At 37.7% G+C, this 24,525-nt stretch overlaps 1 protein-coding gene across 5 annotated transcripts; it reads left to right on the top strand.

The window, feature by feature from the left end:
- Positions 1 to 3,514: 3,514 nt before the first annotated feature.
- Positions 3,515 to 23,996, top strand: LOC131540135 (cytosolic phospholipase A2 gamma-like). 5 transcript variants are annotated; one of them, XM_058774613.1, is made up of 17 exons: positions 4,832 to 4,882; positions 9,480 to 9,554; positions 10,055 to 10,080; positions 10,287 to 10,398; positions 12,275 to 12,417; positions 12,502 to 12,700; positions 14,320 to 14,422; positions 14,494 to 14,634; positions 16,183 to 16,236; positions 16,315 to 16,362; positions 16,621 to 16,671; positions 18,156 to 18,236; positions 19,077 to 19,125; positions 20,626 to 20,681; positions 20,759 to 20,913; positions 23,011 to 23,176; positions 23,579 to 23,996. In XM_058774613.1, the coding sequence occupies exons 2-17, from the start codon at positions 9,483 to 9,485 to the stop codon at positions 23,731 to 23,733; spliced, it is 1,611 nt and encodes a 536-aa protein (XP_058630596.1). In that variant the 5' UTR covers positions 4,832 to 4,882; positions 9,480 to 9,482; the 3' UTR covers positions 23,734 to 23,996. The 5 variants fall into 5 exon arrangements, with proteins under 5 accessions (XP_058630601.1, XP_058630600.1, XP_058630599.1 ...); XM_058774615.1 differs by having other exon boundaries at positions 4,847 to 4,953; XM_058774618.1 differs by lacking the exons at positions 4,832 to 4,882; positions 9,480 to 9,554 and adding an exon at positions 3,515 to 3,595.
- Positions 23,997 to 24,525: the final 529 nt, after the last annotated feature.

Here is a 24,525-nt window from a genome sequence, read left to right as displayed (position 1 = left end):
CATGAAGTGCCTGTAGCAATATAGTCCACGCAGTCTCCTCTAATGCATCTTTCAGCATTCCCTTCATAATGGAGTAATTAATATGACCAAATGTTAATGTCTTTAAACAATCATAGTAATTATATGTATTGTTTACAAAATTAAATGGTGTATTTACCAAACACCATCCCTACAGAATATTCACCATACTTTATTATCCAACACCATGTGCAATACTTTACTGGAGGATACAGCATAATGACAGCTAAAGTAGCATATAAAGACATATCCTTTTGCTTGCTTGTCCATGTCCCTATCATAATCTTCTTTTTCCATGTCACAAACAATGTTCAGTTGTTATCCAGCACCCTACAGTACAACTGATGAACAAAAGACATGTGACCAATTCAAATCAAATCACTTTATTGTCACAGTACCATGAACGCAAGTGTACAGGTGGTGAAAGACTTTTTGTGCAAACTGCAGCATGACATTATGGATGACAAGTATTGAATATATATGCAACACATACAGTGGGTACGGAAAGTATTCAGACCCCCTTAAATTTTTCATTCTTTGTTATATTGCAGTCATTTGCTAAAATCATTTAATTTCATTTTTTTCCTCATTAATGTACACACAGCACCCCATATTGACAGAAAAACACAGAATTGTTGACATTTTTGCAGATTTATTAAAAAAGAAAAACTTAAATATCACATGGTCCTAAGTATTCAGACCCTTTGCTGTGACACTCATATATTTAACTCAGGTGCTGTCCATTTCTTCTGATCATTCTTGAGATGGTTCTACACCTTCATTTGAGTCCAGCTGTGTTTGATTATACTGATTGGACTTGATTAGGAAAGCCACACACCTGTCTATATAAGACCTTACAGCTCACAGTGCATGTCAGAGCAAATGAGAATCATGAGGTCAAAGGAACTGCCTGAAGAGCTCAGAGACAGAATTGTGGCAAGGCACAGATCTGGCCAAGGTTACAAAAAATTTCTGCTGCACTTAAGGTTCCTAAGAGCACAGTGGCCTCCATAATCCTTAAATGGAAGGCGTTTGGGACGACCAGAACCCTTCCTAGAGCTGGCCGTCCGGCCAAACTGAGCTATCGGGGAGAAGAGCCTTGGTGAGAGAGGTAAAGAAGAACCCAAAGATCACTGTGGCTGAGCTCCAGAGATGCAGTCGGGAGATGGGAGAAAGTTGTAGAAAGTCAACCATCACTGCAGCCCTCCACCAGTCGGGGCTTTATGGCAGAGTGGCCCGGCGGAAGCCTCTCCTCAGTGCAAGACACGTGAAAGCCCGCATGGAGTTTGAAAAAACACCTGAATAAGATTCTCTGGTCTGATGAGACCAAGATAGAACTTTGGCCTTAATTCTAAGCGGTATGTGTGGAGAAAACCAGGCACTGCTCATCACCTGTCAATACAGTCCCAACAGTGAAGCATGGTGGTGGCAGCATCATGCTGTGGGGTGTTTTCAGCTGCAGGGACAGGACGACTGGCTGCAATCGAGGGAAAGATGAATGCGGCCAAGTACAGGGATATCCTGGACGAAAACCTTCTCCAGAGTGCTCAGGACCTCAGACTGGGCGAAGGTTTACCTTCCAACAAGACAATGACCCTAAGCACACAGCTAAAATAACGAAGGGTGGCTTCACAACAACTCCGTGACTGTTCTTGAATGGCCCAGCCAGAGCCCTGACTTAAACCCAATTGAGCATCTCTGGAGAAACCTAAAATGGCTGTCCACCAACGTTTACCATCCAACCTGACAGAACTGGAGAGGATCTGCAAGGAGGAATGGCAGAGGATCCCCAAATCCAGGTGTGAAAAACTTGTTGCATCTTTCCCAAAAAGACTCATGGCTGTATTAGATCAAAGGGTGCTTCTACTAAATACTGAGCAAAGGGTCTGAATACTTAGGACCATGTGATATTTCAGTTTTCTTTTTAATAAATCTGCAAAAATGTCAACAATTCTGTGTTTTCTGTCAATATGGGGTGCTGTGTGTACATTAATGAGGAAAAAAATTAACTTAAATGATTTTAGCAAATGGCTGCAATATAACAGAGTGAAAAATTTAAGGGGGTCTGAATACTTTCCGTACCCACTGTATGTGTAAGGGACTCAATACAGGTAGAGAACAACATATGGTAAATATTATACTATACAGAGAGCATGAAATGAAAACAATAACACAATTGATTATTGTGATTAAACATAATAATCACGGTACACATATACCTTTGCAGTGCAGTACGGTATGAATTAGTGCAAACAGAATGTCAGGGTGCAGAATAATAGTGAGTCAGGGTTCAGTCAGTGTAAGTGATAGAGTGCAGTGCACTGTGTGTGGTGTTAATAGTACAAGTTTAGTTCAATCTGATTGCCTGGAAAGAACTTGTCTTGCAGTCTGCTGGTGAAGGTTCTGCGATCACATCTTTTGCACGGCGTCATTCATTATAAGGAGACACAAAATGCCTGGTGTTCCCTCCCTGCTTTATAAGTAACATAGTAACACTTTCATGTGTGGACAGTTATTCTCAGAATGTAGACAGCTGTTATTGCTGAGTATTTCTTTTGTGTTGAAACTGGAATCAACAAGATGTGTGAATCATTTGAAAGTGGCTGCTATAATTACAGCTGACCACTAGATGTCACTGGTAGGGTCTGTCTTTGAGGCTTTGACACTTTAAATCTTTTTTGGTACAAATAAAAATGTTATTTATACACACACACACACACACACACACACATATATATATATATATATATATATATATATATATATATATACATATATACATATACATATATTTTCTTCATTACCTTGAACTGATTTCATTTAACCATTATCTCAGCATTAGTGGGCATCACCTTTCAAACACGCACGTAAATAGAAAGAAAAAAAGAAAAGAAAGAAAAACCCTAGTAAAAAGTTCAAGAATTCAACCTTGAAAGGCGACTCTATTGCTGAGTAACGTGACGACAACTGTAACAATAAAAATGAAAATGAAATGTCGTGAGCTGCTTGAATAAAAAATCAATTCAAATGAATGCTAAAATGAAATACAACAGGCATATATTAATTTTGTTTGGTGATTTAATAATTAAAGATTTTTGTGTCTTATTTACAATTCTTTTTAAATATCTCAACATTTATTAAATTATTTTATTTTGAGCATTTGGTCATAAAATATCGCCCCTTAATGGAAAAGATCATTTCTGACACTGTTTAGGGCTTAAAATAATGTGGCTATCAATATATCAAAATAAGTAACGACCAGTTGTGATTTTGCAATATTCTCTATGATTTATGAGTGTTTTACTGTAACAATGTTCACTTAAAATTTGAATGTTAGCATGAATAGTCTTTGGTAAGCTACTGTGCATGAAGTCATTCTCCCTGCAGTGAAAAGATCCTTCTATCAACAAGTTCATCCAGATCAACCTGTTGCACACCACTCAAACTTATTAAAGGTGAGGTGCAGCACCTCCCTCCCCAACACACCCACACATAAGTCTGATCAGTTGTCTTCAAGGGATTTGCATGATTCGTTTACCAGGAAACATAGCATTTACATCACACATCTACGGCAACTGTGAGTATATGTTTTAAAGCTTTATGTAGATGAGGTATTTTCAGCAATAGAAGAGCAATTAACATTTTAATGTCAATATACTTGGCATGTGACAACAGTAGGATGAAGTAATCCAACATTTGTCAGTAATGAGCTATAAAATATGGCCAGTAATTATAACTTGCACACTACCAAAATTGCATAAATAAACAATCATGGTGAAAATTTATTTGAAGGATTCATATTTCAGTGTACAAATGTTTCCATTTTCCCTACATAGAAATCTGTACAATGTTAACTGTTAACTATACTATAGATAATTGTTTGAAACATACTAAGGCTATTTTGATCTATTAATAATAGAGCACAAAGTGCATGACTGCACAAGAAAGTGCGATGAGATGAACTTATCAACTGTAGGTTATCTATTTGGAAAGTAGCCTCAATCAGATCAAGACATGTTTACAGCTTTTGACTTTTAAAGGGGATATCGGATGCTCATTTTCCACAAGTTGGTTTGATTCTTTAGGGTCTCAAAAACCTGCTCTGTTCAAAGCCATCCGTTGTCTTTAAATGCTAAAGTGCTACTGCTCAACCCCACTCTTCCATGGGGCATGTCCACACAAGACATGTGAATTGCTGCCTTGGACTCACAAACAACGATGACGTTTTTGTGGGTGGACTGAGCTGACCTGGTGGCAGAAGATGACAGTTCTGCAGTGGCAGTCTATGAAAGCCATAGAATTAAAGAGTAAAACATTTAATTTCCAGGTTATATCTCACAATTCTACTTTTTTTTTTCTCTCAATTCTGAGAAGAAAAAGCAGAATTGCAAGAAATAAACTCTACATTGCAAGTTATAATGGCTGAATTTGGTGATATGAACTTGTAATTGTGAGGCAAAAAAAAGTTAGAATTTAGAGATTAAAATTCTATATGTTTAAATGACCTATGTAAAATATTATAGGTTTAAATATGATTTCATGCTGTAACTGTAGGTCTAACAGTGGCGCAGAAAAGGGGTATGCAGTATATGCAGAGCATAGAGCCATTTTGCCAAAATCATTCTGTGAAAATCTTCTATAGTAATAAAACGTAATAAATAATCAAAAGCTTAGTTATTAAAACTAATTAATGCAACATTTTTATTCAACAGTTTTTAGCATTTTAATGAGTTCAAAAAATGTATTTATTAAAAACTTATTAAGACGCGGAACGGCCGTATCTCTCGACCACAACAAACGGGAGACTTTTCAGACGCGCACTTCAGCTTGCCCTCGGCGCGCGAGTCAAACAAGCGAGGAAAAGGTAGGCTACAGGAGCCAAATGAGCTTCAGTAGAACAACAGGGAACTGCGGTCTGATGGGATATTGTTATATGCCAGTAAATCAAACTTTAAGCCGTTTTACTGTGCTCACTCTTCAACTGTATGCGAATATGAGACGCACGCTCTATCACTTCATCATAAAAAACCGCACTAGAAACTGCGAGCATCACAGTTGTTATCGCGTATTATACGCGACTTTGGGCTTCTTTTTTTGTAAAGTTGCGGGAAAAAATCCCTGGTTGCGGTTTTTTGGGCTTATTTAAAAAAATATGGTCGCTTGTTAGGGAAATCTGACAAGCAACTTCGTTTCTTTATTTATGTTCGCCGTATTCTCCAGTGCATTGATTGACACTCTGTCTGCTCGCAGTTAATAGCCAACCAGTGCAATAATAGAAGTGCTGTAGCGTAATTTGCCAAATGTTCCGCCCCTCATTGGAGAAAAATGACATTCAAAAAGAAGGTGCGTGACGCTGTAATCCAAGCGATGTACACAGTAAAATCCCCAGTGTTAAATCAACACTGCTCAGAGTGTATTTGGTCCCACTCCAAATAGTGTTAAAGTAACACTGAAGCAGAGTTAAAGCTAATGAGATAATTAAGTGATTAATTAAATGATGATTGAGCATTAGTGATGAACAGCTGTTGTTAACAAGCAGAATCACTGAAGAAAATAGAAACACAAGAACAACAACTGACTTCAGCCACAGCCTTTGATAAAATCAACTGAAATAAAAGACATTCAATCTCTGAAGATCTCAGCAGAGGATTAAACAACTCCACAAACAGCATCACCAGCTTCACTCATTAATAACCAGACTCACTTTATTTCTGTCAGACATCTACAGAAGATCTTATTGAGAATTAACTAAGGTTTAGATGATGTTTTATTGGTCAAAAAATGATGCCACCATCATGGAGGTTGGTGTTTGCTGTAGTTGGGCTCTTGACGCTTGTAGAACTTTTAAATAATTTTGCTTCTAATTAATTGCAATAGTGTTTCACTGCAAACACTTGAACATTGCTGAAACAGAAGCTTGATGTAGCAGATTACACTTTCTGCTTATCAAAGACATGACTAACCAACACAAAGTGGTTTCTGTTGCTTGCTCTTTGATTATTGACTTAAATTCATCAACTAAAAAGCAGCCAAGAAAATATGTAAGCTTATATATAAATAATATCATGTGTTGCTGGATATATAATTATCATATTTCTACAATAATTTTGAGCTCTGTATTAAACATATAGGACCGTAACATTTCAAAAAGTTGAGGAGTTTCAGCTCAAGCTTTTAGACATGGACACTTATCATATGATCCTCAACAGTGGTGACAATAAATATTTATACTGCAGTGCATGGTGGGAGTTTTTACTATGGTGTTACCCAGCATGCATTGCAGCTTGAAGAATTTTGTTGATTGTCACCATTGTTGAGATTCATATGCTGGTTCTTGATGTCTGTGTTTGTCTATACAATACAGTTGTTCAAAAATTTTATGCAGATGGTTTTAAAAGCGTTCACGCTAAAAACTGTTGGCTGCAATGTTTTCTCATACTATAACATCAGCGAGTTAATTGCAAAAATCCAAAAAAAAAAACAAAGCATAAAGTCCGGCCAGTTAACAATGATTGTCTCATCACACAGAAGCATCTACTATGTGCTCAGTGTAAAGCACTGATCTTTCTCCTTTACAACAACATATGCATTGTTGCAAAGAAAAAACTAACACAGAAAGTCAAGTGGCAAGAGCCTAACCAAAGTAAACACTCATCTCCATGATGGTGGCATTGTTTTTGACCAATGAAGCATCAATGTTTAAACCTCTGATAATTTTCAATAAGAGCTTCTGTAGTCATCTGACAGAAATAAAGTCAATAATAAGTGGAGCTGGTGATGCTGTTTGTGGAGTTGTTTAATCATCCTCTGCTGAGACCTTCAGAGATTGAATGTCTTTTATTTCAGTTGATTTTATCAAAGGCTGTGGCTGAAGTGAGTTGTAGTTCTTGTGTTTCTATTTTCTTTCAGTGATTCTGCTTGTTAACAGCAGGTGTTCATCACTAATGCTCAATCAGCACTTAATTAATCACATAATTATCTCATTAGCTTTAACTCTGCTTCAGTGTTACTTTAACACTATTTGGAGTGGGACCAAATACACTCTGAGCAGTGTTGATTTAACACTGGGGATTTTACTGTGTAGACGAGAGGAGAGGGATGACTTTCTTTTAGCCTAATTTTTACAATGTTTTTGTAATGTATTATTTATCACGGGCTGTAATAAAAAACAAGTAGTCATATCCTAATACTGAGTAAATACATTTGGTTCGAATAGCCTGGTATAGCAAGGTGTCTTAAAATGTATTTCTTTTTTAACATTTAAACCACATTATTAGATTACCTTTTGACTTCACGAATACACAAATGACAGCTTAATGATTTTTAAAATCTTTTATATTTTTAATATTATTATATAATATTTTATTTTTAATATAATTATATTATAATTTAATATAATATTTAATATTTTTCTATAATATTTATGTGGCATTTTGTTTTTTTTATGTCATTTATTTGATAGTTATGTATACATTATTTTCTTTTAAATGGAAGAAAAACCTGTTTTTGACCTCAAAATAAAGCACTTTCCCTCTATACATGGCTGTGGGGACGAGCAGTTTTGTGGTGCTTGAAATTCTTTATAATTAAAAATATATATATTGCCACGTTGATGCCTCAAGAAGATGTAATTGTTCAAATAACACATTGTTTCATTTTAAAATATATTTAAAAAAAATTGTAACCAAGTGTTTTTCAAGTGTAATATTTCTGTAAAGGCTAGGGACAGAAAAATTGACATTTCCATAGAACGACCCCTATATATTTTAGGCTATAAATATGTGGCTATGTTACAGCTCTCCTTTGAAGCTCTTGTGCTTTTCTCCTTTTCCATCTCTCCAATCCTATTCTGCTCCTATTCGGTGATTGATATCTTGCTTTTCAGATAAAAGAGTGGTTTCAGTTTAATATGTTGCAGGCTCATTTATTGGTAATAAATAATTGAAAATTAATAATATTGATGATAAAAAATCATCAAAAAAATATTGGGCTTGTTTTGGGCTTGTTTTTGAAGCTGCGGTTGCTTATTTGTCTCGCTAGAGTTGGCAACTGTGGCGAGCATACATCGTCAGTTAAGTCACGAAATTAACAAAATGGCGATTAACATTATTTTCCTTTGTACAGAGCTCAATTTAGGTATGACAAAAGTGCTGCAATGAATTAATTTTGACAACTAATAGAATGTTAGAATAGAATGACTGATAACTTTTTCAGAGTTCATTGATTATATAAAATTCAGTGACGGTTGACTATAGTTATCTGCATGGGTCTATGCAATGATGGAGAACAAGATTTTGGGGGTGTTAAGACCCAGAGCCAAGCTTACTGAGCAATAAAGCTATAGTGAGCCCTTTTATTAAAATACCTGTAGCCTAGGTAATACAAAATATGTCATTCACTCAGTATTACATAATGTAATTCACAGCTATCTCAGTTACAATGAAGTACAAATTAATTGTATTCAGTTGTGTTTTAGGCACTAAAACAGTCCAGTACTTTATAGTGAAATCCATTTCTATGTTGAAATAATGCAGATTTCTGTGCCACCCCAGACTGGTTGCTGCCCCCTTCCTGGCCACCCCTATGAAAACATCCTGGCTCTGCCACTGCCTAAACTCTCAGAAATAAAGGTACAAAAGCTGTCACGGGCAGTACCTTTTCAAAAGTACATGTTTGTACCTAAAGGGTCCGTTTTGGTACCTTAAAGGTACATATTAGTACTTAAAGTGTACATATTTGAACCTAATAGGTACAAAAGGTACCGCCCCAGTGACAACTTTTGTACCTTTATTTCTGAGAGTGTAAGAGGGAAAAGTGATTAATATCAGTTTATTTCTGAGTATCTCTGGGGGTGGGGAGTATCTCTCAAACTCTTGCTACTTCATACTACAATACAAAACAATGCTGAACTTTGATGACTCAGTTTAGATGACTCAGATGTTTACGGCGCCGTTACCATTACACATTACATTTATAAAATGATACCGCAATTTTTGCTTTTTGTCAGCTGTTTTCAAAACAAACAGCAGCATTTTATGTGATTTATTTATTTTATTTTATTTTTCTGTTTTTGACTTAATTGACACAAAAACACAAAATGCTCTCATTGTGTCATGGCAACATCATAAGGTCAATATCTTAGTGTGACGTGATTGACTCGAACTCACTGAGGTTTGAACTCAACCTCATCTGGAATGCGGCTAGATTCTTGGTAAAGTGACGTCACTTTGCATAGGCCCCTCCCACGATTATAGACGGACACTGCTGTTTTAGCATAAATCCGCCCTGAGTAAGCTGTCAACAGTCCGCCATTGTTTCGATGCCAGAGCAGGTGTAGACAAGAATGTCTTCTAAGCGATTGAGGTGTTTTGTTGTTGGATGTAATAATGAACATAGCAGTTGTCATTTACTCCCAACATCTGAGCTGCTGAAGACGCAGTGGATTACTTTTGTTTTTGAAGGGAATGCACCCTCAGATCTACATAAATGTGTTTATGTTTGCACGAATCATTCACGATCCAGCTTCACCTCCAGAAGTGAGTATACGGTTTTTTGCAAATCTCCTTTCCTAATAATGTACTAATAGCAACACGACGAATGTGGCTAAAGTTAACAGTCTCAGAGAAGGGTGAGCAGTTCCTCATTATCATTTAAAGGTACATGCACCGAAACGGGTTGCTGTGAACAGAGTTGTTTTTGACAAGGTAAAAAGGGTGTTGTTTTAAGAAATTTTAACCAAAGAATGTTATAGACTTTTCATGAAGACCCTAAAGAATCATACCAACTTGTGGAAAATAGGCATCCGATATACCCTTTAATAGTTGTCACTGTCACACGATCAATCATAATTCATGCTCAGGAAACATTTCTGATTATTATCAATTATAAAAATGGTTGTGGCTATATATATATATATATATATATATATATATATATATATATATATACTGTATATTCTTCTGACAAGAAAAACTGACTCATGAGTTTATCAAATTATTTTTAGATTTACTTTAATGTTAACTCTATTGTTTTATAGATGAGTGCATCTGAACCCCAGGAAAGGTAATTCTGCATAGATTCTTAGAATGATGGGATAAGAACTGTACTGCATTACTTACACAATTAACATCTGTAAACAAACTGGAAATTTCAGAGGATAAACTATTGAAATAAATTGCAGAATAAATTGTATTCAGATCTAGAATACTTATTTCAAATAGGTGAAGTTAAATTCAGCATTGCTCTGTCTGTCTGTGTCTCTGCTGCAGTGGTGAGGTGAGAATCGGACACTCTCTGAATACGAACGAGGAAGAGTTTGTAGCCAGAAGGAGAAACACTGTTCTACAATGCCTGCAGAAGTTTAACATACGCTGCAGTCAGGTAAAACATCTTATGCTATACTTCATATATCTAACTAGTTATATCAATATGACCTACAAATAATTCTGTGACCAGTGAACAGCAGATGTCAAACATTAGTTTCATTGTCTTGATTGTGAAAAATGCTCCGATTACTAATGCAACCTCGGTTCCCTGAGATAAGGGAACGAATGTTGCGTCGTTTGACGACTATGGGGAAACTCCTGTTTACTCTGATACTGAAGCCTGATTTGTTCACGTTTGTGAACAAGCCGCCAGAATGGGAGGAGCCGGCTATATAATCCAGGTCAGAGCACCATCTCATCAGAATCATTCGACTGAAACAACAGCCAATGATTTGTGTGCAGTTTATAGCATGGCCAGTTCCCTATCGAATGGTCACTCCTGTTGCATTGCAACTATGGGGAACACATCCAGCAGTGCTGCGCTATGAGCAGATGCAGAATTAAGCCTGCTCTACAAGCCCAACACAGCCTAAGCTACAACAGAGACCCGAGTTATAATCTGAGGTCTACTTAACATAACCGTTCCACTCAAAAGGGGGAATGGGTAGATTTAAGCACATAAGATCCACGCCTTAGGGCAGGGATGTCCAAATTATAAAATCGAATGAAGGTAGACTGCGACGACACAACCATACAAATCTCTCCAATAGAGTTCCCACTGAAACAGTGGTTTTGAGTGGCATGGCCCGCAAGTCAGCAGTTTGAAGCGGCTCAAAGGGAGGGCCCTTGAGGGCCCTTAGGACTATAGGCAAGTCCCATGTCGGCACAGTCCTAGGGTGAGGTGGGTTCAGTCTCTGAGCACACCTTAGGAACTTAACGACCAGGTTGTTTCTGCCAATTGATCAGCCAGCCACGAGAGAATGATTCGCCGCGATGGCTGCCACATAAACTTTGAGTGTGGAAGGGGTATGTCCCTTATCCAACAACTCCTGAAGAAAGGTTAGCATGTGGGACACATCACAAGAATTAAGGTCCAGGCTTCGTGCTAAACACCAGTCACAGAAGACTGACTATTTAAGGGCATAGGGACATCTTGTAGACGGAGCTCCAGCCTCTAAAATGGTATTAGTGACTCTCACGGAGAGATGGTTAGACTCCCGTCAAGGGGCCAGACATGAAGGCTCCAAAGCTGCGGCTGGGGGTGCAAAATTTTGCCAAATTCTCCTCAATGGCATTGCCGACAGCAGCTGAATCATCTCTGGAAACCAAGCCTGGTTTCTCCAGAGTGGAACCACAAGAAAGCATTTCATTTCCCTGACCCGCCTGATAACCTGAAGAAGCAGGGTGATCGGAGGGAGGGCATATAAACGGGCCAATTGTGGACCAGAGCATCCCGTTGTCTTGAAAAATAGATTGGGCAGTGATAGTTGTCTTTGGAGGCAAAGAGGTCCACCTCTGCCTTGCCGAAGACCGACCAAATCATTTGAACCGACTGGGGATGTAGTCTCCAATATACATATATACACATATATATATATATATATATATATATATATATATATATATATATATGTATATGTGTATATATATATATATATATATATATATGTCTATATGTGTCTATATGTGTATGTGTGTATATGTATATATATGTATATATGTATATATATATATATATGTATATATATGTATGTATATATATGTATATATATATATATATATATATATATATATATATAGCCAGCAGCTCCTCCCATTCTGGCAGGCTAGAGCACCATTGGTTTGTGCAGCTACACGAACATGAACAAATCAGGCTTCAGTATCAGAGGAAACAGTTTCCTCATAGTCATCAAGTGACACAATGGAAGTGACCGTTTGATAGGGAAATATTTCCTTAGGTTTATGCTGTGAGTGGTGTGTGTGTGTTTCAGGATAAAGTGCCAAACATTGCGTTACTTGGTTCTGGAGGAGGACAAAGAGCCATGGTGGCTTTGCTGGAATCCCTGGTTCAGCTTGATAAAGCGGGTCTTCTGGACTGCATCCTTTATCTGAGCGGAGTCTCTGGATCCACCTGGTACGAACCCTGAGAAACAACAAACACACAGAGATCGAATTGGGTTGAATGTCAAAAATGAGAGCAGTATGTTCTTCTCTGAAGGTGTATGGCCTCCTTATACCAAGAACCAGACTGGTCCACCAAACTAGAGACCGTGAAAGACAAAATCATCGAGAGACTCAGCGGTCCAGGAGTGAGCTGGACAGACAAATTGACCAAACTGAAGAACTATTACATGAAAGACAGTTTCAGCTTGACTGACCTCTGGGCAGTGCTATTTGTCACATCATATGTGAAAGAGGTCTGTAACTATTCATAGCACAACCCACCTTGACTTGTTGAGGGTCATGTTCAGATTTAAAGTGCATGTGTTTTTAGGTCGACCTATAGTGGATTTTATCGTATCGTATCGTATGTCTTTATTGTCATTGTACAAGTACAACGAAATTGAAAAAGCAAACCTTTAAGGTGCAAGAACAATAAAAGAAAAAAAAAGAAAAAAAATTGTTATGGATAACAATAACTAGGTATTATTAGATACATGTATGTATATTGTACATATACTCACACATTTTGGGTGCTTTCACCCGAGTTTGATTGATGTCAAAGTTCAGTACGTTTGGATGATGTGAACGCTGTCTTCTGAACTCGGGTGCGCACCCACGAACCGTACCCGAGCCTGCTTAAAAGGGGTGGCCTGGGGTACAAGTGAACTCCGGAAAGGTTTGCCACTGATAATGAATGCAATCGTACCAAATCATGGAAGTGAACTGCTATTAATGACGTATCATTTGATAAGAATGCGTGTTTGTGTTTCACTTTCCTGATGAGCATGACTGACACACTGCAAGCAGAGAGCTGATTTCTGTTCGCCTTCAGTGTTCTTTAGAGCATTTGCAGTGCATTCTTAAGACAGATGTAAGTGCCCTTATGTACTGAAGCTTTGGAAACAAAACCAACAGTTAAAAAACATAAATATAAAAGTGAAGAGAACAACGCTATCCATTTTGCCGCCTTCTCTTGCACCAGTCGTTACTAAGCAATGGGATAAACCGCTGCTGACTTGATGACGTAAACGAACCACGGTTCGGCCCCAAATAAAATATTAGGCTTGTTTGAGATGAATCGGCATTGTGCAGACCGATCGCCATATGACATCAATGCAGTGAAACATCTCACAATGAAAACATGTACCGGAGCTTGATTAGAATAGTTTTGTCATGTCCACATGATCTATGACGTCCGAAAATTCGTTGTCCCACACAACCACGTGACTGCTTCATATTTTGTTCAAATAACACAAACCCATTTCGCAGGTCTTCAGTAAAAATAAAACTTTACGATAGTACAAACAAACAAAATGATATCATTATATTCTTAGATAATTTCCTGTATCTTTCAGTTTATCAAAGCAATTCTAATAAGTTTATTCCTTTGCCACTTATACAATAAATTTTCTAACGTCACCTTCTTCCAGTACTTTAACCTCTAGCATTTGTCGTTCATTGCTATATGCCCTCTTAATGAAGTAAAGTACCTGGTGGAAACTTCTGCAGAACCTCAAACATCCTGTTGTAAATTCCAGAAACTTGAACACATATTTTGAGTGTCACAAAGCCTTTTCTTTAGGATGGTATCAGTGGAGGAACTGCTGACCGTCTTTGGAGTTCTTGCAGGAAGTCATGAGCGCCATTTTGTACATTCCTCAGAGAACCCCCCTTTCTAAAAGGTTCTGCCAGTGAATCGATCTGAAGAACCCCAAATGTTTCCTCAAGCACCATTTTAATTTTTACATTTACAGCTTGATTTTAAAACTTTACTCAGGACATGTTGAGAAAATGTCATCACTCAAATTTGTTATCGATTGCCCTGGCAGTCTCCACTACAACATGATGCTGTAAAAAAATATGTTCTCTTCAGATTGATGAACAAACACTCACAGATCAGCGGGACCAGCACACTAAAGACCCGTATCCCATTTACGCAGTGATCGACAAGCAATGCAAAAGGCGTGAGGAAGGAGGTTTGTGTTTTTGACTGAAAGAGTTTTAATGTTTGTGACAGCTGTTATATGGTGGTGTTTTTTGTCTGCAGACCCCTGGTTTGAGATCACTCCACATGAAGCAGGTTATTCCCTCACTGGAGCATTTGTGGAAACCTCCAGCTTCGGCAGCCAGTTTGACAACGGCTCAAAGAAAAAACTGCAGCCTGAAATGGACATGCTGTACCTGCAAGGTAACAAATTCTGTTGCGGGACTGCTGTAGCGTGTGGAGAGAGCAGGCAAAGCTGAGGATCTAAGTGCGAAGAGTAGTTTAATAGAGAAACAGATAAACTTTTACAAAAACAGAGGGAACAAGGAACTTCAAACACAAGCATCGACTGACATCGCACAAGTGAAACACTAGGACTATAGGTGCGTTCACACCATATTGTAATTATCATGATTACGAGATACCAACTTGTAAAAAAGCGGTTACGTCCTCGTAAAACTCATTATTACAACTTGTGAACTGAGTTTTTTGAGAGCTACAGCTTGTAACAGCCAACCACCTCGAACTGAAATGTAACCAAGGGAATGATTGAAAAAGTTCAAAAATAATTTTTCCGCATGAAACTTTATGCCAATTGCATTGACATTTAATTGGATTTAATTTGATTTCATTTATTTATATAGCACAAATAAACACAACAGCCATAAAAATAGGAGTAATATGTACACGTTTGCGGACTCCCATTATGACATCCCTTACGAAAAAGAAGTTTATACAGGTGTGCTATTAGTATACTACTTTTAAACTAAAAACAGGAAATTATACTTTGTCTACTTTTTATGTACTTCTCAGAAATGTGCTTTATGTACTTATCAGAAATATAATTAAAATGACAAGTATACTTGACTTATACTTAGAAAAAGTCTAAATTTATTTGAGCTATACTTGTGCTCTGAGAATGTTTTCATTGTTATACGGTAGGGGGCGCTAGTACACATCTTCTGCACAGAATTTCCAAAACAACACAAGTGAAGAAGAAACCGAAACAACAGATGCTTCCACGTGTAATCTAACACGATCATCAGACATAAAACAGCATCAAAATTGTGTAATGTTATGGAATAAAATGTTGACACACGAAGAGGTAATAATGATTGTCAAGCTTTTGGACTCCATCTACGTTTTGATTATCATTCTGAATCCAATTCATAGTCTTTTTTCAGCTTTTTGTTTAAAATGTTGTTTATTTCTTTATCTATTTTTTATTTATGAAACTTACCACATTCAAGTGTTTATAAAAAAAAATGTTTTTGTTTAAAAGTAGATACTCTGTTCTTTCTTTTGATGTTTTGTATGTTCAGATATAACAAAATATATACACATTACTAAATAGGGACACAGTAGTATACTTAAAGTATGATGTAAAGTTCACTTAAAGAAAACTTACGATTGTACTTGCAGTATAAGACTACTAAACTAGTAGTTTACTGAGACCATACTTCAAAGTGTACTAAAAATGCTACAAGTATTTAATTAGTAAACTATCAGTATACCTTTAAGTTCACTTTTAGTATAGTTGCAGTACATACTAAAACATAGGTAAACTAGGTAATAAGAGGTAAACTAGTTGTGTACTCAAAGTTTACTACTGTTATACTTAAAGTATACTTTTATATACTAGAAAGTTTAGTCCCAAGGAGTATTGAAATGAACTGTTTCATGAAGCTGGGGGGCAAAATTTGTTTCATTTATTTGAAATGTTGTGTTTGTTTCATCTTGTGTTTTCTGCAGCTGTGTGTAGCAGTGCTTTAGCTGATGGAGAGGCGACCTGGAAATGGATAAAAGGTACAACTTGAATTGTGAAACTTGAAGATTTAATTCTGCTTAAAAGTCATTTCATTTTCATTTGATTTTGTTTTTCAGCTATTTCAATACCTGAAATAAAATCGGCATTAGACAAAATGAAGCAAGGTATGAAATTTTATTGTTTATTTATTGATTAGTTCCATGTGTTCAAATATTTGTTGATCTATCATTTGTGGCCAAGCAAATGTTCACGCTAAAAGCTGAAAAGTGTCAGACGCAAAAAATATATATTAAAAAGTTCTCTTCATCTCTATCTGTAGCACTTACTAAAAATATATCACTAGCCCTGATGTAACGTTGTTTTGTATGATTGCTTCTGGTTGTGCGGAAACACCTGCTGCTATTCACTGTAAAAATGGAAAGATGACACCGGAGGAAACACCTCGAGAACCACTCAGCAGCCTTTCGTTGAAGGTCAGTGAGGAACTTTCTTGGCAAACTCTTTCAAAAGGAATGAACAACTAAAATTCTTTTATACAATACATTAAAGGTGCCATAGAATGGAAAACTGTATTTACCTTGGCATAGTTGAATAATAACAGTTCTGTACATGGAAATGACATACCGTGAGCCTCAAATACCATTGTTTCCTCCTTGAGTAAATCTCGTGAATCAAAAAGACCATTGAAAAATAGGCGAATCAGAACATAACACCGACTGTGACGTTACAGTGAGAATCACTAATAGTTACGCCCCCAACATTTGCATAAACCCGCCCATGTTCAAGGCCAGAGGCCAGCCTCCAGCCGAACCATCAGAAGTTCCGCAGGTATTGTGAAGAAACAAGCGAGGACAACAGCGAAAATGGCAGATCATGGAAATAAATGTTATGTTCCAGGCTGTGCAGGGGATGTGAAGTGCAGGGATGGGTTGGTGTCTGTATTCAGAAAGGCACGGAAAACAAATAACGCGTTCTAATAAAATAACACGAGCCACTAAAGGGACATGGTTAGCTCCTTGTTAGCGGTAGCCTGTTACATTGCAGTTCAAAAGATTTCACTTACCACATAAACAGAGTAAGGAGAGATGACTGAGGATGATGGCGAATGATTTACAGATCCTGAGCACCACTGACAAGCATCTGATCTTGTAAAATGTGTGGTAAGTAGGCTACTGCCGCTCCATGGTATAAACAGAGTTTATCGTGCATTTGAAAGCAGTTTCAGTGCCCTGCATATTAATAGCGGCTCCCTGATGCCCGCATTTTATATACAGTATAATTACCCAACGATATAACTGCGAGAGAAAGTATTGAAATATATATTTTCCTCACTGTGTTTCCTTCCTGCAGTGTGAGCTACTAAAATGAGCTGCACTGTGAAACAAAAACTTAACGCTAACACCAAACATAAAAAACATCAATAAAGGAGCTGAGGAGAAAACAGCGCTTATATAATGAAACCAACGTAATCAGTGAGTAAAGGAACCGGTGCATACAGATTAGTAACCAAGGAAATAAACTAATGGCGGTAAAACTAGAACCTAGGAACCTAGGTCAAACACCAGAACTAAGGAAAACCAGAACTAAACAGACATACACATGACAGCATCAGTGGAATTTTAGAATAGAGTTTGAATGAATCACCTGAGTGAATGTTTCAATGACTCACTTGACGTCCTTTAGCTAATGGTTGGCAAAAACAAAGTGTCTTTAAACTGTTACTTCACTTAAGAGCAAGTATTTGTACTTTTAGAATCATTTCACGAAATGTTGAAAGCATAACATATTTTTACTCCACTGCATTTCAGTAACACTTCAAAAAGAAATGCACCGTCTTCTAAATCGCTCCTTATTACTTAGAGTGTACCCTTTCAGGCGTTGGCTCTTTTGACAATTTTATATATATCAAGACATTTTGCAGTGTGTTTATGTTTGTTCAATGTGTTTCCACCAATAGATGAATGTTACCAGGAGCTCATGAACCTTGTGGATGCTGATCCTTCTACTCTTGTTGAGGCCACCAGATCAGCGCTGCCCAGTAAACATTTCCAAAAGTGTGCTAGAATTTATATAGACAATATTTGGGGCTATTTGTCACAATTACTGCAATGAATATTTCTCAGGGGTGGTTCATTTTTGTTTTTAAGTTTATTTCTAACAGACAAAAGTTATTCATCACGTTTGTTCATCACTGCAAGGGTAGATAACATTTGAACATATGCAATGACAACAAGGCTGTGATGGAAATATGTCTGAAGTTTTCTGTTGGAGAAATAAATATTTTTACTATTTTATGTTCACAAAGGTAAATGATAGTACAACTACATTTTGTCTGTCTCTCACAGACTTGTTTTCACATCAAATTAAATTGCTGCCTGTAGTGTGGGGCACATTGTCACAGAGGGGACATTCTAAAATGCTTAATGTGAAAAATGCTTAAGGTGGCTTAATGCATTAAGACAGTGTTTTTAAACGACCAAACTCTGTAAGCACGTTATTGATAAATCAAACTGTGCCAGCTCAACATTGTGATGTCTGTCAGCCATCGGCAATGAAAAAAAAGCCATATTTCACATTATATCTGTATTTAACATTTGTCATTTGTAAGTCTCTTTGGAAAGTATCTGCTAAATAATGTAAATTTATATGTAAATGTTATATAATCTATTTAAAGGCTTTTTAGCACATTTTAAATAGTAAAATAATTATGAAAATCAAATCATGAAACCGCAAAAATGGATAGGATAACGAGCCTTAATATCATTCAAACCACTGTTTTGTTGTTGTTTTTGTTTTGGCTAATTGTAAATTATGCTTGTAGATGCACAAACTAGAATAGGAACAAATGACTAATATATATGTCCCTATCTTTTTACAGACCTTTCTGGAGGTCAGAAAACTGCTGATAAGGGGAAAAAAACAGTCAGGTCAGGTCACCTTTATTTATATAGCGCTTTATACAATACAGATTGGGTCGAACAAGCTTTACAGTGTTAAAAAGAAAAGGTGTGTAAATATTGCAAACAAAATTAAATTCTGATATAAAGCAGCTGTAAAAGGAGGACAATAGTGAACAGTACATTTTTCAGTAAAGTCAGTTCATTGTTGATTCCGTAATGTCATCATGCAGCTCAGTTCAGTTCTCTTCAAATAGTGTCTGTGCAATCAAGCACACAATATTGCCAGAAATTAAGTGTCCCCAACTAAGCAAGTCAAAGGCGACAGTGTCAAGGAACCAAAACTCCATCAGTGACAGGATAGAGAAAAAAAAACCTTGGGAGAAACCAGGCTCAATCGGGCAAATACCCCTCTGGCCAAACGAAACCAGCATATCCAGAGTTTGGGCGCTAAACAGGAAAAGGTTCTGCCACCTACTGTTGATTTTGATATTCTAGGTATTTTCAAATGGCCAGAGTTTTGAGAATGCAGCGGATGTGAAGGACTATAGTGCGATAAGAGCTCGCTTAAGTACTGAGGTGCTAAACCATTCAGGGCTTTGTAAGTAATTAGCAAGATTTTAACATCTATGCGATGTTTAATAGGGAGCCAGTGCAGTGTTGACAGAACTGGGCTAATATAGTCATACTTCCTGGTTCTAGTAAGAACTCTAGCTGCTGCATTCTGGACAGTATTCTAGGTTATTACATATAGAAGTTTTTTTTTTTTTCTTTTGCCAGATAATTAACACCTCTGTTTTTTCAGAATTTAGCAGTAAGAAATTACTAGTCATCCATTTTTTATATCAACTATGCATTCTGTTAGTTTTGCAAATTGGTATGTTTCGTCGGGCCCCGAACAAATATAGAGCTGAGTATCATCAGCATAACAGTGAAAGCTAACATCTTGTTTCCTGATGAAATTTCCCAAGGGTAACATGTAGAGCGTGAAAAGCAGCGGTCCTAGTACTGAGCCTTGAGGTACTCCATACTGTACTTGTGATACCATATGATACCTCTTCATTTACGAATGAATTGATGGCAGTCAGATAAGTGTGATTTGAACCATGCCAATGGACAGCCCAGGATTTCTAAATAGCCTAAAATAAGCAGGTATTGGCTGTCTGCGCTGCGCAGATCGATTGTTGTATGACATCAGAATACCGCGAGAGCGATTCCAAAGCATAAGGAGCCAATTGCTCTTCTCTCTATAGATCTCACGATACTTTGATACAGGTCACCTTATATTATAGACTTTACACATAAGATTGCAACTTTACGCACAAGTTTCCATAAAACGTCAAAATACTGTTTATTTTCTGAAATGTAATGAAAACATTGTAATGAAACATTTTTAATCTGCAAAGAACCATGTAGTTAAGAACCCTATAGAATTATTGATAAGACCCTAACAACCATTTACTGAGCTGAAGAACTGAAGAACTTTAATAAACAAATTTTGAAGTGTATTTGTTTCGTTGATCTTTGTAGATGCGTTGCTCAGAGGATCTGGGGCAGGAATTATAACTTCCTCCACAACATGACAGGTGAGAAAAGACCCGTTTGGTAAGTGGAAATACATTGTGAATAATAAATAGACTCACTTCATGCTATGGTTGAGTAGATGAGTCAGTGCCAGCCGCTCTTTTGCAAAAAGAGACAAGAGATTTTATAGACGCCGGACTGTTGATCAACTCACCCTACTTCTCAGTGCTGAGAAAAGAACGAAACATTGACCTCATCATTGCTCTGGATTTCAGCGATGGAGATCCTTTCACGGTATATGCTTATTTAATTCAATATAACGCACACATTGTCTCAAAAAAAGTTAATTTGAAGGAATACATCCCCTAGAAATGTAAATTCTATCACCATTTACTCACCCTCATGTTGTTCTGATCCCATATCTAAACTCTTCCTGCTTCTGTGGAACACAGATGGATTTTTATTTAATAATGATGGCATTCAGAGTTGCCATAACCATAACCTAAAACATAAAGAACTTCAAAAACACAGAAAGATAATTACAAATGCTGTGTATCATCTGAACAGATAAAAACATTTTCATTTTGACTATTGACAGTGAGGAAAATAAGTATTTGAACACCCTGCTATTTTGCAAGTTCTCCCACTTAGAAATCATGGAGGGGTCTGAAATTGTCATCGTAGGTACATGTCCACTGTGAGAGACATAATCTAAAAAAAAAAATCCAGAAATCACAATGTATGATTTTTTAACTATTTATTTGTATGATACAGCTGCAAATAAGTATTTGAACACCTGAGAAAATCAATGTTAATATTTGGTACAGTAGCCTTTGTTTGCAATTACAGAGGTCAAACGTTTCCTGTAGTTTTTCACCAGGTTTGCACACACTGCAGGAGGATTTTGGCCCACTCCTCCACACAGATCTTCTCTAGATCAGTCAGGTTTCTGGCCTGTCGCTGAGAAACACGGAGTTTGAGCTCCCTCAAAGATTCTCTATTGGGTTTAGGTCTGGAGACTGGCTAGGCCACGCCAGAACCTTGATATGCTTCTTACAGAGCCACTCCTTGGTTATCCTGGCTGTGTGCTTGGTCATTGTCATGTTGGAAGACCCAGCCTCGACCCATCTTCAATGCTCTAACTGAGGGAAGGAGGTTGTTCCCAAAATCTCGCAATACATGGCCCCGGTCATCCTCTCCTTAATACAGTGCAGTCGCCCTGTCCCATGTGCAGAAAAACACCCCCAAAGCATGATGCTACCACCCCATGCTTCACAGTAGGGATGGTGTTCTTGGGATGGTACTCATCATTCTTCTTCCTCCAAACACGTTTAGTGGAATTATGACCAAAAGTTCTATTTTGGTCTCATCTGACCACATGACTTTCTCCCATGACTCTGGATCATCCAAATGGTCATTGGCAAACTTAAGTCGGGCCTGGACATGTGCTGGTTTAAGCAGGGGAACCTTCCGTGCCATGCATGATTTCAAACCATGGCGTCTTAGTGTATTACCAACAGTAACCTTGGAAGCGGTGGTCCCAGCTCTTTTCAGGTCATTGACCAGCTCCTCCCGTGTAGTTCTGGGCTGATTTCTCACCTTTCTTAGGATCATTGAGACCCCACGAGGTGAGATCTTGCATGGAGCCCCAGTCCGAGGGAGATTGACAGTCATGTTTAGCTTCTTCCATTTTCTAATGATTGCTCCAACAGTGGACCTTTTTCACCAAGCTGCTTGGCAATTTCCCGTAGCCCTTTCCAGCCTTGTGGAGGTGTACAATTTTGTCTCTAGTGTCTTTGGACAGCTCTTTGGTCTTGGCCATGTTAGTAGTTGGATTCTTACTGATTGTATGGGGTGGACAGGTGTCTTTATGCAGCTAACGACCTTAAACAGGTGCATCTAATTTAGGATAATAAATGGAGTGGAGGTGGACATTTTAAAGGCAGACTAACAGGTCTTTGAGGGTCAGAATTCTAGCTGATAGACAGGTGTTCAAATACTTATTTGCAGCTGTATCATACAAATAAATAGTTAAAAATCATACATTGTGATTTCTGGATTTTTTTTTTTAGATTATGTCTCTTACAGTGGACATGCACCTACGATGACAATTTCAGACCCCTCCATGATTTCTAAGTGGGAGAACTTGCAAAATAGCAGGGTGTTCAAATACTTATTTTCCTCACTGTATATCTTCATGCGTTCTGTAATATCTGGATAGAGCTTTCCATCCATCAGGTTTCCCATTCATCTCAGTGGCAGTTTCTTGGCTGGTACCTGATGAAGTATAGGCTACATAGAATGAAGGGGCAGATTTAAGTGAATAATGTCAGTCTCAATAAAAACCTCTGTCTTTTAATAAAGTGCTACTGCTATACTTTTCCATTGCAGACATTGAGAGAAGCTGCTAAAACGTGCAAGAAACTAAACATCCCTTTCCCTGAAGTCGACGTTCCCAGTAAAGAAGGGAAGAAACCAAAGGATTTTTATGTGTTCAAAGGCCAAAATGCTCCAACCGTGATTCACATCCCTCTGTTTAATGTGGTCAACTGTGGAGGTAAGTGGACCCTTGCCTGTAGTAAATACATTTAGTAAAGTTTACTTTTTCTGCACCATTATTTAACGTCCTCAAAACAGCATGGCTTAACCCATATTGCACTTGTTTGGAATATCTTGGTCTTGTCTCGGTCTCGACCTAATTTGTACTCAGTCTTGGTCTCAGACTAAAAGGACTCTGGATTTTATTTCAAGACCAGTAAAGACCACAACTGCGGGCATATCACTAATAGCTGATGTAAAACTTCCTGCTTCAAATGCAATCAATAACTAATTTGATTTCATTTGATACTGCTGTACCAGTCCGAATTTATTGGGGAATTGTGTCAAAAATTTAACCAAAATTTAAAAAAATGCATGAGTTTAAGTGTATTAAAGTTTAAGTGTATTACTGTTCCATCAGAAAAGCCTGGTGATTGGAGGAAGAAATATGGCATCTTAAAAGGTCCTTACGATGCTGAGATGATCACTGAAGTTATGGAGGTTGCTGGAAAAAACATCTCAAACAACATAGAGAAACTGCTGGAGCAGATCCGTGCAGTCGCTGAAGCTAAATGATTCCAGGCACAAATATGACTATATAACAAGTCGGCAAGAAATTAAAATTCAGTCTGTTTGATAAATGCATCTTGATCTTATTGTAAATGATTCATGCTTTTTTATGCTCCGGTGGAATGGCAGATTCTCTCTGGTGATGCGGGATGTGTGGCATTATAGTTATGTTTGGACTTTATTTCTGTTTATGTTAAAATGTTTCTGCATATTTCAGTCCGTTTCTTCATTGTTTGACATTCATAAGCAATAAAGAGAATTTTTTTTTTTTGCACAAATTCACTTATATGGGTTCCCTTCTTGACATGAGCGCTGTGTGTTTGTATGTGCTTCATAACCGTGCAGCCCAGGGGGCCGGTGTAATAGCCTGGGGCCCGTCATTACTATGTTACTCCACTGATGAGCGCTATCCGATCAGTAGGGTGAGAAGCACTTGGGCTCTGAGCCAGCGTGTACTTGCCACTTAATACTTAGTGCTCCAAATTAGGATGTCAGATTGCTTCCTTTTTCCGCTGCTTGAGGAGAGCGGCTTAGAGGGGCGGATGAGCGAAGGCTAACTGATCCCAGAAAATTGCTGCCGAGACATGCCGGAAACTAAACATCCTTTTCCCTGAAGTAAACATTCCCAGTGAAGACCTTAAGATAATAAAGAAAAAAAAGATCCAGATGCTTTAACTCTGATGATATCATAAGCACGTTCAGAGCGTGGGGACCTTTTTTTTTTCTTTTCTTTTTTTTGCAAAACGTGATCCCTTTGGCGGTATAAGTGCATCAGAGGTTGGTCAAGGCCAAAGCAAG

The sequence above is a fragment of the Onychostoma macrolepis genome, chromosome 05 (assembly GCF_012432095.1).
Source record: "Onychostoma macrolepis isolate SWU-2019 chromosome 05, ASM1243209v1, whole genome shotgun sequence".
NCBI lineage: Eukaryota > Metazoa > Chordata > Actinopteri > Cypriniformes > Cyprinidae > Onychostoma > Onychostoma macrolepis.
Note: the sequence above shows the minus strand (reverse complement) of the source record. Positions and strands in the feature narration are given on the sequence as shown.

Bases quoted from the DNA above. Each gene is read 5' to 3' on its own strand.
- LOC131540135 (XM_058774613.1), top strand. From the start codon at position 9,483: ATGCACCCTCAGATCTACATAAATGTGTTTATGTTTGCACGAATCATT. The intron at 14,423-14,493 runs GTTTGTGTTTTT...TTTTGTCTGCAG, and splicing joins CAAAAGGCGTGAGGAAGGAG to ACCCCTGGTTTGAGATCACT. The intron at 18,237-19,076 runs GTAAACATTTCC...ATCTTTTTACAG, and splicing joins CACCAGATCAGCGCTGCCCA to ACCTTTCTGGAGGTCAGAAA.